This window comes from Eufriesea mexicana, unplaced genomic scaffold (assembly GCF_001483705.2).
Source record: "Eufriesea mexicana isolate 0111107269 unplaced genomic scaffold, ASM148370v2 scaffold320, whole genome shotgun sequence".
In the NCBI taxonomy this organism is placed as follows: Eukaryota; Metazoa; Arthropoda; class Insecta; order Hymenoptera; family Apidae; genus Eufriesea; species Eufriesea mexicana.
The window spans coordinates 89700-106031 of NW_016908532.1; the positions used below are offsets into that span (position 1 = coordinate 89700).

Sequence of the window (16332 nt, forward strand, 5' to 3'; positions counted from 1 at the left end):
GGCGAATCCTGGCCGATCTTCGTTGGATGTTTTCGTAACGTGGTAACGAAAATGATGATCACCTCCAATTATCCAAATTTCCGGTGGCTGGTAATTATGTAAATTAGATTGGAATTTATTGCAGCGTATCAGCGAGATAAATATTTCTATTATCCGTAGTGGTCCCGCCTTGGCACGAACTAAATTGCTGTGTCAGCTAGTACATGGTTTATTATCGTGTGTTGTATGCACGATTTTTATTGATAATAAAATCCAAATGCAATAATCCATATGATTCCAAACGTTGATAGCGGGAATATTAGTTTCTTTTTAACAAATGCGGCTTATTGAAGAACTTCAGTAGCAGGAAGTTTCTCTTCAAATATTTGTTATGTCGTGCATACTGGAAAGCAAATAGTCTGCATCCAGATAAGTGGTGTGCTGTCCTTGTGGTCCAAATAGAGTAACTTTCAACATCCTTTCTTGCAAATCCCGTTAGATATTATGGAGTAACACCTGCAGTAGAATAAAACACATCAGATATCATGGCAAAAAATTATTCCACTTGGCGGATTTCATAATATGTAATTTTATAAGTAATACACAGTATTGCACTTACTTCAATGAATCTGTGTAATTTAGTAATCAGATGTAGTGGCATCATTTCTGATCCCAGATTGAATTTTTTAAACCTATATAGTACCACCATCCTCAATTTCAAACATTTCACTCAGTCCCAAGAAATAATTTAACGTCACACTTTTATGAGGAAGATAAAATTATAAAGTACTACAGCGTTGATACGGAGTCATATAAGTGAATATAAAATGATTGCAGGTTGTCCAGGCGGCGCCACTCCCCGTACCTGTCCAGGTACGTAGCAAGAACGATGGCTCGGGGGTGGCTGCTTCTGTGTCGGGGGGACGTAGACGAAGCGGCTCCCAAGGTTTACGATCGCCCGCCGCGAAGAGGCCACTCTCCGCCCCCGTCGCCCTTCAGGGCTGGCTACACAAACAGGGCTCCGAGGGGCTCATGCTCTGGAAGAAACGGTGGTTCGTCCTCTCCGAGTACTGCCTCTTTTATTACAAAGGTCAGTCCACCCTCGTTTTCCTCCCACTGGAATTACGTGTCGCGTTCTTTCTGTCGGGAAAGCTTTTCTGTCCCTCTCTCCCTCTCTCTCTATCTTTTTTCTCTTCTCCCTTTTTGTCTCTGGAACGACACAAGGCACAATTCTCAACGCGAAACATGCGACTCGTAATTCTAGTGGTTTCATTGAGAATACCTACTTCTTTTTCCCTATTGTTTTTCTCTTCTTTTTCCCTCTTTTCTCTCCCTCTTTTCTAGGTTTTATTCAGTCGTAATTGTAAACATGAATGAAAAAAATCTTCCTTTCTGAAACCAGATTGTATGTATTCCTGTCGCTGATTGTATTTTTGTTGCAAATCGCTGCGAATTAGCTCATTTATTCCTGTCGGTATTAATTTCAGTTCTTCTGTTCTTTTGCTGAAAAATATAACCAATATTTTACCGATTCATAATTTTCCCTGCTTACTTTAGGTTTAGATAATATTAACATCTACAGGAATCAAATTTGTAGAAAAGTATTTGTTAAATTTAAGAATTATATTCATACCTCTACTACTTATAACAGAATTGTAAGTAGTATTAGTCAACCATTGCTCAGACGTTCTTCTGCATACCCAATTTCCAAATCTTTATCCAGATCCTCTGACCCAATTCTCTTCGCTCTTCTTTTATTTTCTCATCGTTTCTACTTTCCACTTTCATTCTTATCACTTTCGTTCACTTCTCCGTGTCTGGAAGAACAGGTGAAATTCGTATCTCGATAAGGGGATTGATATGAAATTAACAATTTTTCTTTTCCATTTAACAGCCGCGCGCAGGGAAGAGTTTGGCACAGCTTCAATTTTCATCCGGCTGCTCTCGTTTTTCAGCGTTACACTCCACCAATTTCCGTCCGTCAGGCTGCTCCGTCCCTCTCAGCTTTAACTCTTTTCCACTAGATCGTTTCCCGGAAACACTAATTGCACGAGTTCCCTAATTTCGTACTTACCTCCTTTCAGCTGTTCTCGTGGGACCGCATAGTTGCTTCCTCTCCACCATCACTTCCTATTTTTACAAAACGTTTCATTCTCAAAAAATTGAAGGATCTGTATGGAAATATTCTTGTAAAAATATGCTTTAGAAAATTGAAAAAAGAAAAAAGCTGATACGAAAGCTCAGTATTTGAAGAACTTTATAAATTTGATTTTCATTTTTGAAAAGATATAACAATTTTGATTTTAAAATACCCTTACGGGCTGTGTTATTTGGAAGGCAATTTGGACGACAATTTATACTCACATTCTCCAGTCTTCCTCTCGTTTGAAAGCTTTGCCAGCACCTGTGACCATTAATGTTTCACAACCTCGGAAATAGTTGAAACTTCGTTAAAGTTCCACGAAGTTTTTTTTTTTTTTCTTTGGCTTTTGTAAATAGTAAACGTAGATACATGGAATAAAAAAGGGAGAGAAAGATTTTTAGCCGATAGAACTTTTTTCCTTTCTCTGGCGAAAAAAATATTTCGAAAAGTTTTTTGTTATGGATTTCCACACACACGCTATAACCGCACGATACTGTGATTACAACTTTATGAAGTTACAGTTCGATACGTGTTCCAAATGACTGAAATTTTTCGGAATGTAAAATATCACTGGTACCGAGTTAAATAAAACCAAAAATTCTGCCAAAAGCTTCACGCCGATCTCTGAATGTCGATTGAAATTAGTTTCAATATCCATTGATAATTTATTTCCTGGAAAATATTTTGTGCGTAGATATTAATTGAATTTAAAAAATATATTGCGAAATGAATATGAAAATGAAAATACCTTATAGGAAAATACGCGAAATTTGTCCATCTTCGTGAAAGCATATCTTCTTGTTTGTTTTTCAGCCATAAATGATCGTTCAATTTTCGTCTCTCGATTCCTTTCCTTCGTCTGTATGAAACCAGCCCCGTCATTTACGTAGCCCTGCGCACCGTTGTTAATTAACGCGGTATTCTGTGATGGACGCACAATGGAAACAATGCGCGTCTGGGTCATTATTCCACCGGTATAAATTAATTTACCGTTGCGTTTTGCTCACCTAAGCGTGAACTCGTTTACTGCGGATTTTAATATTCACACGCAATACCAGTGGATCCCCAATGAGAGCTATTAAAGCGTCGTTCCTATTATTACCCTCGCTGTCTGTCACCTTCGTTGACAACATTCCTGATGTAACGAGCTTCTTGTTCTTTTCACCTCGCTTCTCGTTCATTAATTCAGCATTTGTATCTTCTTATTTTCTCTTCTGCGCGTTTAACTCTTATTATGAAGTTGTATAAAGCTCGTGAGTCTGAAAATTTATAAAAACTTGGTAAAATATTTTTATTCGATTTTAAAGTTTCAATGTAAGTTCTAAATAGAATTTGTGACTTTCAAAACAATACAAACTAATTTTTAAAAAGATACAAATATTGTAGAAATTACTAAAAAGAATGTTGATTATTTCTTGCCTTATTTTTCGTTAGTCGAACAAGTATAACTAGGAAACTAATTAATGATTAAATCAACTTAAAAACTTAATTTGCTTTCATAAATTCATTACTATTAATAACGAAAAGGAAAACCTTTTCGAGATCGAGTAAGGAGCAATGAACGTTTAATCCATGCTAATTGCCATCCAACAACTAAATTTCAATTAGCTAAAGCTCAAACCAGCTTAATATTGTAGCAATTGCGTATTCAGCACCTGCTGTATCAAGTGTTATATCAACTCAACACCCACGCTATAACATGAATCACACAAGATTAATTTGGTTTGTGACAACGAAGATTATTCTCTTTAGTCGAAATGAGGAACCTTACCTTGTGTAAGTTCTATGCTAATTTGCACTTGAACGAACTGCATTCTCTATACGTTCTATACATATACATAATATAACTTCTTTGGCATGTTTAGTTCCTATTCATATTTCTGCCAGGAAGATAATCAAGGCAAATAATATGATAAATTTGCGACACAGTTCAAAGATAAATAACAGTGTGGAAGGTTCATAAACGTCAGGCAATAATCTTCTGATTACAGTCATAAAAGTTGCAAGAATCATGACTAACAGTTCAAGTAAATTCCTCGAAATTTCTCTTACTGACAATTGCACCTTTTCTCTTCTGTTCACGTCCATTCTGACATTCCCGCCGAAATTTATAACACTTTTTATCCTCTTCCTTTTCCTCTGTCCGCGGTTCATCGCGTGATTTATGTCCATACGGGGGTGTGAGTGCAACCTGGTCCGGGCTAACGCGTGTCAATGGCGTTAGGGCTTTCGGATGCATTCGAATCGAACCTTTCGATTTGTCAGTCTGTGAAATGATTTCCTGTCGCATTTGTCCATGTCACTGGGCATTACCGGGCATGCCATGCGATTTTTCCGATCGATGCCGGATTGAGAGCTTCTTCACCGTTTGATGGAAGTCATAGTGCTTTTTAACCGATTTGATGATCGTTTTTGGTAGACACTGACAGTCCTAGAAAAGGATTCAGTTACAATTGTGAATTTCTGCTTATTTAGAATTTTGAATTATAACATATATAGCAAAATTTACTTACAGTCTTAACTTATTCTTTTATTAAAAAATAAAGGATCTTGATGTAACTTTGCTTTATTCTTGACTAATGCTCCCATTTATAGGCCTGTTGTTCCTCTTCTTTCCCAGTATTGGCTTTCTCTCCAGTTTTGAATTTTAATACTGTAAAATCATAGCATTAAATATTATTTGATACAGTTACAAACAGACTCTGATTTAAACAACAGTCAATCAGTATTTCCATTTACTTACCTGGTTTAACTCACAATATGAAAAAGCAATAATTCTCTCTTTTCAATTCGTCACCGGTTGAGCCCGTACATCTTCGCTTTCGCGCATGCGTGGATCCATCGGAACGTCGAATGGCGCGCTAACCTCTCACGTTCATCGGCAAACTCCTAGAAGCAAACACGAAAGTCATCTCGCGATTCGTTTCTCGAAGGGTTGTTCGCGGTACTCGCACAACCCTCGTGCCCTCGAATCTCCTTTCACGCGTGGATTTCACATGGCACGGCCAGGAACTTGGATGAATATTTCTCGTTAATAAACGAGAACGCCAACCCTCTTGGCTCGGCTTTTTTTCTGCCTTTCGTCATAAACTTCTTCCTCTGTCTAGCGTCTCGTCTGACCCAGCGCAAAGTGAATTGAGGCAGACGGCATGAACTTCTCGAGATCGTTTAATCTTAACGCTAGAGAGAGAGTACTCAGCAGAAGCTTTTAAAACGTTTTGTGTATTTGTTTCGGTGAATATGGACAAATTGCTCGACGTAAGTTTAAAGCGATAAACTTACCATTTTTTGTGCAACTTTGCCATGTACTATGAAGTAGTTACAGCTGAGAATTTTGAAGAATTTTTTTTAAATACAGATTCATTACTTCCAGAACAGACCATGTAATTTATTTAAATGGAATTTCCTCTGGTATTTACGAGTATTTCCTGAAACAGAAGCAACGTTAAAACTCGTTCTTTTTTTAGTTAAGGATAGAAATGACGCGAAGTAATCCTACCACAAGGTTTTGCCTCATTTTATCGTTGGAATATACCATATTGTATTTGTACGTTGTTTTCCTTAGCACAGACATATAATAGAATAACAACACTCTATTACTGTGATAACGAAGGAGAAATGAGAAAAGTTTTTGGAACACTGATGAAATTCGGAGAAGCAGGAAAACTGAATTACCTCATTCCTTATGCTGCATGCTAGATTCTGTTGCATCTCAGTATAACATAGAATTGAACCATCTGTTCTTAGATTGATTTTCATTCCTCCAATACGAACCGAATTATTTACTACCAGATTTATCTTTATAAATCAAATAAATTCTCGTTCGAATAGCGTTGTTAAATATGATTTGCGCGTCATCTGTATAGGCCACTTCTCATATGATCTATAAAAAAATTGATAATAAACAAGATTTCCAAATAAAAATGATTGCAGGTCCGGAAGAGGAAAAATTATTGGGTTCGATATTGTTGCCATCGTACAGAGTTACCGTGTGCAAGCCTGAGGATAAAGTTAATAGGAAGTTTGCGTTCAAAGCCGAGCACGTAAACATGAGGACTTATCATTTCGCAGCGGACAGTCGTGAAAGCATGAATCAGTGGGTGAACGCGTTGACTTTGGCGACTCTTCTTCAGGATCCAAGCCCGTAAGTATAATCTTTTTTCCATTGTGCATAACAATTTTATTTTACGCTGCATCAACAAAAATAAATAAATAAATAAAAGAGAACAAAAGGATTAAAAAAGAATAGAGGAAAAAATCGAAAACCTAAAGTTGTTAATTTTCTCGTTAAGAAAATTCAAAGAATCAACTGAAAAAAGGAGTAATAAAAGAATTCAACGAACCATCACTTTTATGACGCAATAACTTCCACTGCACGTAACTTTTTACCGGCCAATATAAACTGCCGGTCTTTCAAACAATTTCAAACAATTTCAAACGATTGCAAATTTTCGAAGTGGAACGACGTTTCGTATCGCGTGATCGGTCGATAAATTCGTCGTTCGATGTCTGGTGTCCATGGCGGAAGGGAAAGCCATTGAATTCGATCTAGATTCAATTAATCGTGCAAAGAACCGAGTTTCATTGCAGCAGGTGGTATTGTTGGCGTCATTGTTCCACACAAAATCATTTATTTCGCATCACCGCAATTTCTTTATGTCGCCATTTATTTCTTATTCTGCGTCTTTCGTTTCTGCTGGCAACGTCGCCTGGCCGTTTCCACGCGCAACTTCGTATCAACGCGTTGAGCGATCGCCTGTCTCTATTCCTAACCTTCTTGTCGAGATACTTGCAGTTCTCCCTGGAAAACAGACGTTTCTGATCATAGTTAAGGCTACTTTAACTTTCGACCGAAATTCGTTCTCTTTTAGTAACGCATTGAATTCTGAATGATATATGTTTCAATAGTTTGCAGTTTTTATTAAAATGATGGTATAGTTTGCGTACAGTTTTATAATATTTAACAACGAATTTCGGTTTCCAAATTTGAAACCTATTTTCTTATTCGATATAGTGAATTTTTATTTCACGACGCAAAAAAGTTAAAAATTGTAGTATGATTTAAAGATCGCAAACTTACCAACTGATAGTATTAATTTGATAATCTCTGTATGCAATGGTCCCTCCACAAATTTAATTCTAATTCAGATAGATGTAATCAAGACAGGTTAATATATTATGCCACCTGTAATAATTTGCAAAAGTCACACTTACAGATGACTTTATTTCTTGTGAATGGATGACATTTCTGCATGATCTGATATCATCATAATTTTTCGGTAATTTCTTATGCACTTTGCAAAACTCGACACATTTTGCATACTTTGCAATATTTTTGCTAACCTGTATTGACAGTCGAATAACATAATACCGTGAATTTTGTAAATACTTTACGCAACAAAGGTTAAAATACTCACTCTATTCTAAACAAATATTTGACAGTTTAAATTCATTAGTATAATTACAAAACATTCCTTTCTCTTGAGTTATTCATTTAACAAACGTGTGTACCAACAACGGAACAGATCCTTTCGAACAGGGTAACCGAGTAATTTCCGAACAAAAATTCTTCCAACTAAAAGAATGCAACTGGTAATCCAACCATTTGCTGTGCAATTAAGCGGCATGAACAAAGATAAATGAGAAACCTTGTTGCACAAACCAGTAGTAGGAAATTCGCTTTGTTTTGCGCAGACTAGAAATTCTAACGAACTATTCGTGTTCGTAGGTATCCGGGATGCAACTTCTCGTTTCGATCGCGGTACAACTCGTCCATTCGTTTGCTTTCTAGAAGTTGGCCACGAATAAACAGTCGGGAGTTTGTCGGTGCCCCCTTAAAAAACTACGAAACGGCCGTGTTTCGTTTGCCAGCTGAATGCAACGAATTTCCTAACGGCCAATGATGGCGCTCGGTTTACACGATCTCAAAGCTAACGACTCTGCGACCGCGACGAAACTCTGCACGAAACTGAGGTCCACTGATCTTTGTTTGCACGCCGGTCTTTCGAATTAAACGTTTACTGCGCCATCTCGTGTCGCTTGCCTGTCACGAGATTACGTGTGCCTCAATGCTTTGATGCTTCGATACAGATTCTTCGATTTCGTGCTTCTCGGACGAACAGACGAAACGTGTCGAGTGTCATCTATGAAATATTATACGTTTATTTATGGAGAATAGGGTTCAAGGATTAATTATAACGATGCGTTTTGCGTTTCTTTTAACATTTTTGGTTAATATCCATGTGCTTCGATCTTTCTTAGCTTTTATTAAAATATTAATAAGAAAGTATACGTGTTATACGCTGTATGCATCTACTGTGCAGAAACGGTTCGTTGAGGAAAATGAAAGATGTTGCGAGTGAAATTTTTTTAGTTCTTTATCAGCATTTAAATACTTAAATACTTAAAGCGTTTCGTAGAAAGAATATTCCACATCCATTTTAATTTTTATAAATACGTCTGTTTCTTATTTTGGAAATATAAAAGTGTATAGAAACGTATCTATAGGTTAAGTTCAAAAATCCTTATCAGAACATTACTTGGTTAAATTTAGCACAGAATCTAATTGTTAAAATTTAATTATAAAAGTAGTTTCCTTCGAACCTGTATAATATCGAATTCATTTCGGTACAAAGCTTTATTTAATTAAGAATTTCGGTAATTAAAGGAAGTAATGAAATTTCGAGCAACATCGACGAAAATTCCCTTGCTTTGGCGCGAAACGCGTTTGAAAATATAATTACCAGCAACAGCCGGTTTATTCCTTTCGTGTCTTAATTAGTGTCAAAAGGAAACATGTAGATTGACAGCGTTTAATGTCAACATCGTTAAAATTATTTGCGAAAATTAGATTTTCGTTTATAGACTACAGGGCAGGTATAGGACGAGATGCAAATTCGATTGAGTTTTAACACTAGAACTACCAAACCAGTTAAAATGGTTCTTGAAAGCGTGCAGCTGCTTCGGGTAAAATAAATTTTGATTTTTATTCAACTAAAAATTTACCTAATTACTTTCCATTTTTATATTCTTTTAACAAACCATATTTATATATATATATATACAATATTTAGAAAGAAATTACAGATCAATGCAACTATTAATTACTATTAAACAAATTAAATCATGAAGATAGTCATCGTAGTCCTGTCATTTGGAAGTCATAAAAAGGACCATGCTGTTCAGGTCACATAAGTACAAGCTAAAATCATTTTAACAGGTGCCCACCTAAATTGGTCACTACCGATCAAGGTCATTTGAAAGTCAGAAAAATCATTGAAATTGCATGAAGAATACAAAGTTCTTCTGAAATGTATAGCTCATTAATAGTTACAACTTTTAGGATAATTCTATGAATATAAAAGCGAAGGATAATTATCATAAATAAAATATTCCTCAGTGGAGCCGGCGAGGCAGCGGTGGTGATCGAGATAGCAGGTCAGCAGGATGGCGAGCGTAGCGCTAGGCCGAGCGTCTCCTCGATCTCCTCGATCCTGAACCAGAGTGCCGACGACAGCGACTCAGGGTTTCACGGTTTCCAATCGCGGGACGACCCTAGCCACGCGTCCAACAACAACTCCAGTCCAAACAGCGTGAACACTGCCTCCTTTCCCAACCTCAGCGGCAGTAACAGCAACAGCAACACGAACAATGGAAACAATAATAACAACAATAACAACAACATCGCCAATACCGGCAATAACAACGCGAACGACGTTCAGCCAATGGTGAACGGTTGGATCCAGCAACAAACGCCCTATGGGCAGCCGAGTACGTCGCAGCATCAACAGCAGCAACAATATGGACAGTTGATACCCTCTTCCCAACAACTGCAGCAAGGACACGCGCATCAGCACCAAGCGTTGCTTCATCAGCATCTAACCCATCAGAATACCAATCAGATTCATCAGGTCCATCCGTTGAAGCACGTCGTCCAGCAGCAGCAATCTCAGAACCATTTGACCGCCAGCAACGTACAGACTGTCCAGCCCATGCCGAGAAAATTCGGGCAACCGATTTATGCTAACGCCCCACCGAAGCCTAGAAGACTGACCGATGGATCCACCGAATATTCGACTCCATCGCCTGACCCGGATTACCGGAAGTCACCGGTGTCACCAGACGTGACAGTGACCAGCAAGAGCCCAATGTCGGACTACGATAGGGGCAGCATGATCTACGGGACGAGGATGAGTCAGCCGTCGCAGCAGAGTCTGAGGACGGATAAATCGGGCTTGAATTACGGCTATAGCCAGGTGCAGGCAGAGAGGCGCACGCCGGACATGTACGGGCGCAGTGCAGCGAAACCGAGATCGGGCAGGGGGAACGGTGACTACGAGGAAGTTTATGGGGCACCTCAGTTATATCAGAGGCCGGCTGGACCTGTTGGCTATACCAAAGGGTCCTCGCCAGCACCTATCCCCATTCCGCTGTACGCGCAACAACATCAGCAGTATCAGCAGCAGATCCATTCTCCCGTCACGCCTTCTAATAGTGAGTAGTTTGGTCTGAGGTCTAGCTTTTGGTCGTGTATGTGCCGAACGAAAGGCTTGGAATCAGTACTCTGATTTAGCATTTTTATTATTTATTAAATATTTAATCTTTGATTGAACAACTCTTCAACACAAAGACTTATAAATATAGATACATGATTAGAAGCTTTGGTTCCAAGCTTTTTCAGAATAACGTATGTGATCACAACGAAGTACAAAGAAAGTAAAAGGAAAAGAATTGTTAAAATTTCCAGAAATATTGTCATAGAGTCGTCGTCAAAATTTCTTTTGGAAATTGAACCTGTGTACCACATGGCAAAGTTTAAAACAGGCTACGGGTGCCATTAAAATGACACTGGAATATTACTTATTTAGTATCTCCAATGATTCTTTCCTTTCTCCTTTTCTTTCATACAACGTCGCTAAATAGAGAGAAATTAGCACGGTCTCGCTGTAGGAAAACTTTCTAAATTCTCAGACTGATGTGGGACAACGGTAATTAACATGGGAGAAAAAGTGTGGAAAATTCTATTGTAGTCTTTGTTTGGAATCGCTCTTTAGCACCGTGACACACATAAAAGAATCGTTAATCCGGTTTGATTCAGTGCCAATAATGAGGCAGCCGAGGGCGCAGCCACCACCGCGACCGCACAGCGCGGACTTCTTGGAGTATGAGGCGACAAGAAAGCCTCAGCAGCAGATCCCACCGCAGTGCGAAGAATCACTGAATCAACAGAGACGTCCACAGAGGCCTAAATCGAGTTTAGACATAGTCACTCCGTCGGACGCTACGAACGATGGTTACTTCTATTCTGAGGAAAGGTAACGAACGTTATGTCATCTTATTCCTATGTGGATGAAAGTTGCTCTTCCATCTTTTAGTTCACCAATAACGGAAATTAAAAAGTTTTGCTTGTGACTTGATAACAGAGTTGATAATTAACAAAAATATTTCACATAGTAGTATACAGTAAAGCACAAATTTTAATTATTTATATGTATTTTGTAGCAGGAAAATGAAGCTCTTCAAAGTCTCTGAAGCACGACAGTACCAGTAGCTTCATGTAACACTACACAGAAAGAAGTTTTACACAAGAGAAATTAGAAATTTGATGAAAATATTTTGTACAAAAACAAAGGATAGTACTACTTATACAAAAGTAATTTGCTAAGCTTATAGATTAATGGTATCTTTCGCTGAGTCATAAAATGTTAGTAGTGTAGAACAACTATACTGTTCTCGTCACAAGCAAATCACAGGAGGCCTAGTAAGCGATTTTTTCCTCCAATGTAAAGTTACAATGTGGTTTACGATACATTCGATGCAGATACGCGGCACAGATGCGCCAGTCCGCAGTTTATCTCCATCAGACGCCTCAGCATCATCAGCAACAAAGGAACCAATCACTTTCCCGAGCAACAATGCCGTCGAAAGCAACGGGAATCCGCGACAGAAGCGACGAAAGTAGAATAGCAACGCTGCCGGAAGCTTCCTGCTCTGGCCTGAGGCGAGGACAACGTGAACACGTTCATCAGCAACACGTGATGCCTCACCAATCGCTTCAAAGGCACACAGAGTGAGTCACTGTCCCTCAATCTTCCCCTTGTTCTTTTTCTCACAAAGTAATTCTTATGCCGGACTCACTCGACACCTTTCTTTGTATAAAGCATGCTAAGAATCATGAAAAAGACTTCTCTTGAACCAGTAACTTTTTTAGGTTATGTATGAAGTATTTAGTCACAATACAAACACGTCAAGGAACTCAATAATTAATGTTTTATTTTATATTCACTCTACCTTCTTTTTGTTTCTTCTTTTTAGGTTAGATTTCCAATTGTATTCTGTATCTATGATCAGAACTAGAAATTATGTTCAATGTTTTTAAAATTCAAAGTACCATACCGGTAAAGATACTTCCATAAAAGAAACACTGCAATACCTGTACGCTTTCTCCGCACCTGATGTAACCAGCAACTGCATTTACTTAACTGAAAATCGATAATGCACATCTGCAAGAAACGCTGTACGTGCTTTATATTCTTAGAATAATGGTGTCGAGTACAAATAAGAACGAATATATGTTTAACTACGTACCATTTTCTCAATATCACTTCTGGTAGACTTCTATTTATGAAGAAATTATTCGTGTATTAAATTCAAATAAAGATATATTAATAAAACGAATAAAAAGACCACGCCATTGAATAGCATGTCTGGCGCGTCACTGTATGCTCTGATGTAGGGAACATATGACGCATCAGACATACATCATTCGTGAGATGAAAAAAAATTAGAACCTTCCGCCGGACTAAACGCGACCATAACCTACAAAACGTTCGGAACTTGTCCTTTGATCCAGGGTAAACAGCAACGAGGCTAAGCTTAGGCGGTCGTTGCGGGAGAAGAGCTACGAGCCGAGCAACCGAGAAATGCTGAGTCACATGGGGGAGGACGGGACAGTGCCGCGAAGAATGCCACGAGAGTACGAATCGTCGATGGGGTGGGGCGGTCGGGCGACGAGTCACACGGGCCAGGGGGGGGCCACTCACGTGGGCCAACCGTGTCACGCTCCTCACGCCGTCGCCAGACGATGGAACGAGCAGCAACAGTTCTGCAGGTCGGCGTCCGCACGACTCCCGAGGACCAGGCATCCAGCTGCCTTGGACCCCGACGACGACGACTACGGGGAACGATCTTCCGAGCAGGACTCGCGGGATGGTGAACGAAAGATACAGCAGGTTGGTTCAGTCGCGTTTTCCGATGTTCCGCGTTCCTGTGTTTTATTCGTGTATTCGGTAGTTGGTTCTCGTTGCCGCGTGGTGTCTCTGCTTGATGCGTATCGTGATATATATACCGATTATCGTGGAAAATTGTCATGGTGGAATCGCGAGGTTTATTTCGAAAATGTGTGTGGAGGATATAAATTGAAATTGACGTTTGAGGTTTGAAATTAAAATTGAAGTCGAGATTAGTGCAAAGAGAAGTTTGTTATACACAGAAATGCGGATTTCGTTTAGTGTCTTACCGTATAACCTTGAGCTATAGAAAGTAACGGACTGGTTCGAAGTTATTGTTAATGTGACATCTGTTACTACTATGTAACTGTCTGACCATAAACGAAAAAGGAATTTCGCAAAATTGTGTTTGATACTGTTCTAACGACAGGTGAGTTCTTTTTACGTAAACATTTTCTGCCTGTATTCACGGTGTAAGATTTAGGTTAGGTTTATTTCGCGAGTAGCTACGTTCTTCCGCGTTCTTGTCTGGCATTTTTATAAGTAAAGGAATAACCGTTGAATTCTTAGGAAACATTTACCTTTCAAAATATCTTAAACGACTACTCGTATATTATTATATTATAAAATATTTTTCTACGTTATTAATATATCGGAAAGAAAATTTTCATAAATATAAATATAAAAATATAGTAGTAAAACATACATTTAGATTCTGACTGAAGAATTAATCGATTGTATTCAGCTTTAAAACGCAAGTTCGAAAACAAAATTTACTTTTATTAGATACACTTTGATGGAAAAATATTGTTATTAATGTTTGGGAAAGGGCGTGATATTAAACAGAAAATATCGACCAACTCGTACTCCACCATTAAATATTTGTCCATGTTTTACTCGAAAATACATATACGAAAATGTGAAAAATTTAACAGAAAAGCCATTCCCTTTTATAATTAATTTTTACCTCTTTTATTAAATTTAACGATACAATGTTAAATTTTAATAATATATACATCGATATTAACATGAAATTTATACATTATTCTCATACTAGAACCTAGTAATAATTACTAACCTAGAAATTGAATACAATATTATGACTGTTACGTTATAACATTGGAAACATCTACGAGTAATACTCTGTGCCAATTAAAATCGGTATCAGTATCACCTAAATATCCGTAAACCTACAACACGGATCAAAATCAGTGCCAATGAATCATTGCTGACATAGCAGTTACCCACGAAACGTTTCTCAACACATATCGCAGCGAAGCCTTGCGAATCGCGCGTGGACTGCTCCCGAGATTCCAGAGACATCTACCGGATATCTGTGGAACGCGTTACAAATTCCCAAAGGTGAGCGAGCTTGCTCAGAGATGACTCATAAATCGTCGGTTCGCTTTCTTTGGCGTAATCGTAAACCGTGTTGGTCGAGTAGTTGATGGACAGGACAATTCGTAGGCCGTGCAGGCTCTCGGGCAGATGATTCATACGGAGGTGCAACCTGCGCGTCGGGTACCGGCATTTATGTCACGTCGCGTTCCGTGATTCTGCTTTCACTGCGGTCCGTTCGATCCCCGTCATCGCTGCGAGCGGCGTTCGCGCGCTTCCACGAACGTGAAACGTTGCGCGTCGCGAACCGACTTCCTCGTATCCCTTCGTGCGTCGAATTCGAATTTCCTTCTTACTTTACGCGGATTTTTTTTTATTCTCTTTTGATCGATCGTTTGACATTGCTCATACGATTCTTAATACATTGTACGACGACTAGATTTGAATTTTTACGAGGCACGAATATTTGGAATGATATACATTACAATATACTTTACATATTTAAATGCAAAGTATATTTATTATATTGATATTAATATAATGAAAATAATTAATATTAAAATATCCAGTCTATACTTATATAAATATATGTATAGTGATATTTTAATTTTTAAATCATTTTTATGTTATTGGAGGCTTGTAAGACTTTAAAAAATTGCTCTTTCTCAGAAATAGAGTTTCATATGACCAGGAAGTGAATTATACAATATTTTAATTTTATATTTTGTATATATCTTACATATTTAACACTAGGTTTACGGAGGCTATCTGTATACCTATTTCTAAGGACACCTGTCAAATTGACGGGTAAAGGAAACCACGTGCCCTTTTTTTTCGTAGCGATTAGTTTAATTTAAAAACAACTATATAGTATATTAACAGTCTTAATCTAAGTTAACTAAATCTGTTACCATCGTATAATTGGAGCAACCCTTCCGTCAAATTGACGGGTTCCGTAAATCTGGTGTTAAATGAGATAGTCCCAGCGAGTTCAACGCCCTCTGCCGGAACACCCCGGAAAGACAGGTGTCTATAAGATGCATATGGTTACAGCGCGAGGAGTCGATGAAGCGGCTGCTGGAGTGGAAGCAGCGGATGCTGCAGTCTCCGCTAACCCGGAAGCCATCTGCCTCGGCAAACAGGGGTCGCGCGCAGAACGAGCTGTCGAGCTACTACAAGCAGCAGGCGTTGCTCGAGCTGGCTGCTCACGAGGCCTCCGTCGCAGAGGGTCGTCATTCGCGGCGCAGAGAGGATGGTCATCGGCCACACGTCCGTAGCAAGAGCACAGACGGCCGCCGGACTGTCGCCAACGTTTCGCGATACAACAGCTACTCCAGCGACGACGAAGGTAGGGACACCTCGCCTGAACTTATTATCTGAGTTGTGGCTTCTCCGATACGGGCCGTTCCTGGGACCACTTTGCTTTCGGTAGATGGATAAGCTTCTCTAGAATCTTAGCCTCTAAACTGAGGATCCAGTGAGTTACCTTCGGACCAAATTCCATGATTAACTAGGAGCATTGTTCTCTGGTGTTTGGGTGTAAGTGATATATTTTTTCAAACACTATTCCAATTTTTCAGTCTATAGAGAAACGTTATATATAGAGTTTTTAGGTAATCTGTGTACATTGTTTTAGAGTCCAGG

General features: G+C 38.8%; 1 protein-coding gene across 3 annotated transcripts in view; it reads left to right on the forward strand.

Annotated features, from left to right (window-relative positions):
• The first annotated feature begins 6127 nt into the window (after positions 1–6127).
• LOC108545174 (uncharacterized) overlaps positions 6128–16332 on the forward strand; it is an 85563-nt gene continuing 75358 nt past the window's right edge. For all 3 annotated transcript variants that reach the window (XM_017896653.1, XM_017896652.1, XM_017896651.1), the window contains exons 1-6: positions 6128–6266; positions 9522–10615; positions 11220–11436; positions 11943–12191; positions 12975–13353; positions 15742–16036. In XM_017896653.1, the coding sequence (XP_017752142.1) occupies positions 6172–6266; positions 9522–10615; positions 11220–11436; positions 11943–12191; positions 12975–13353; positions 15742–16036 (2329 nt within the window). In that variant the 5' untranslated portion in view covers positions 6128–6171. The remainder of the gene's footprint in view (positions 6267–9521; positions 10616–11219; positions 11437–11942; positions 12192–12974; positions 13354–15741; positions 16037–16332) is intronic.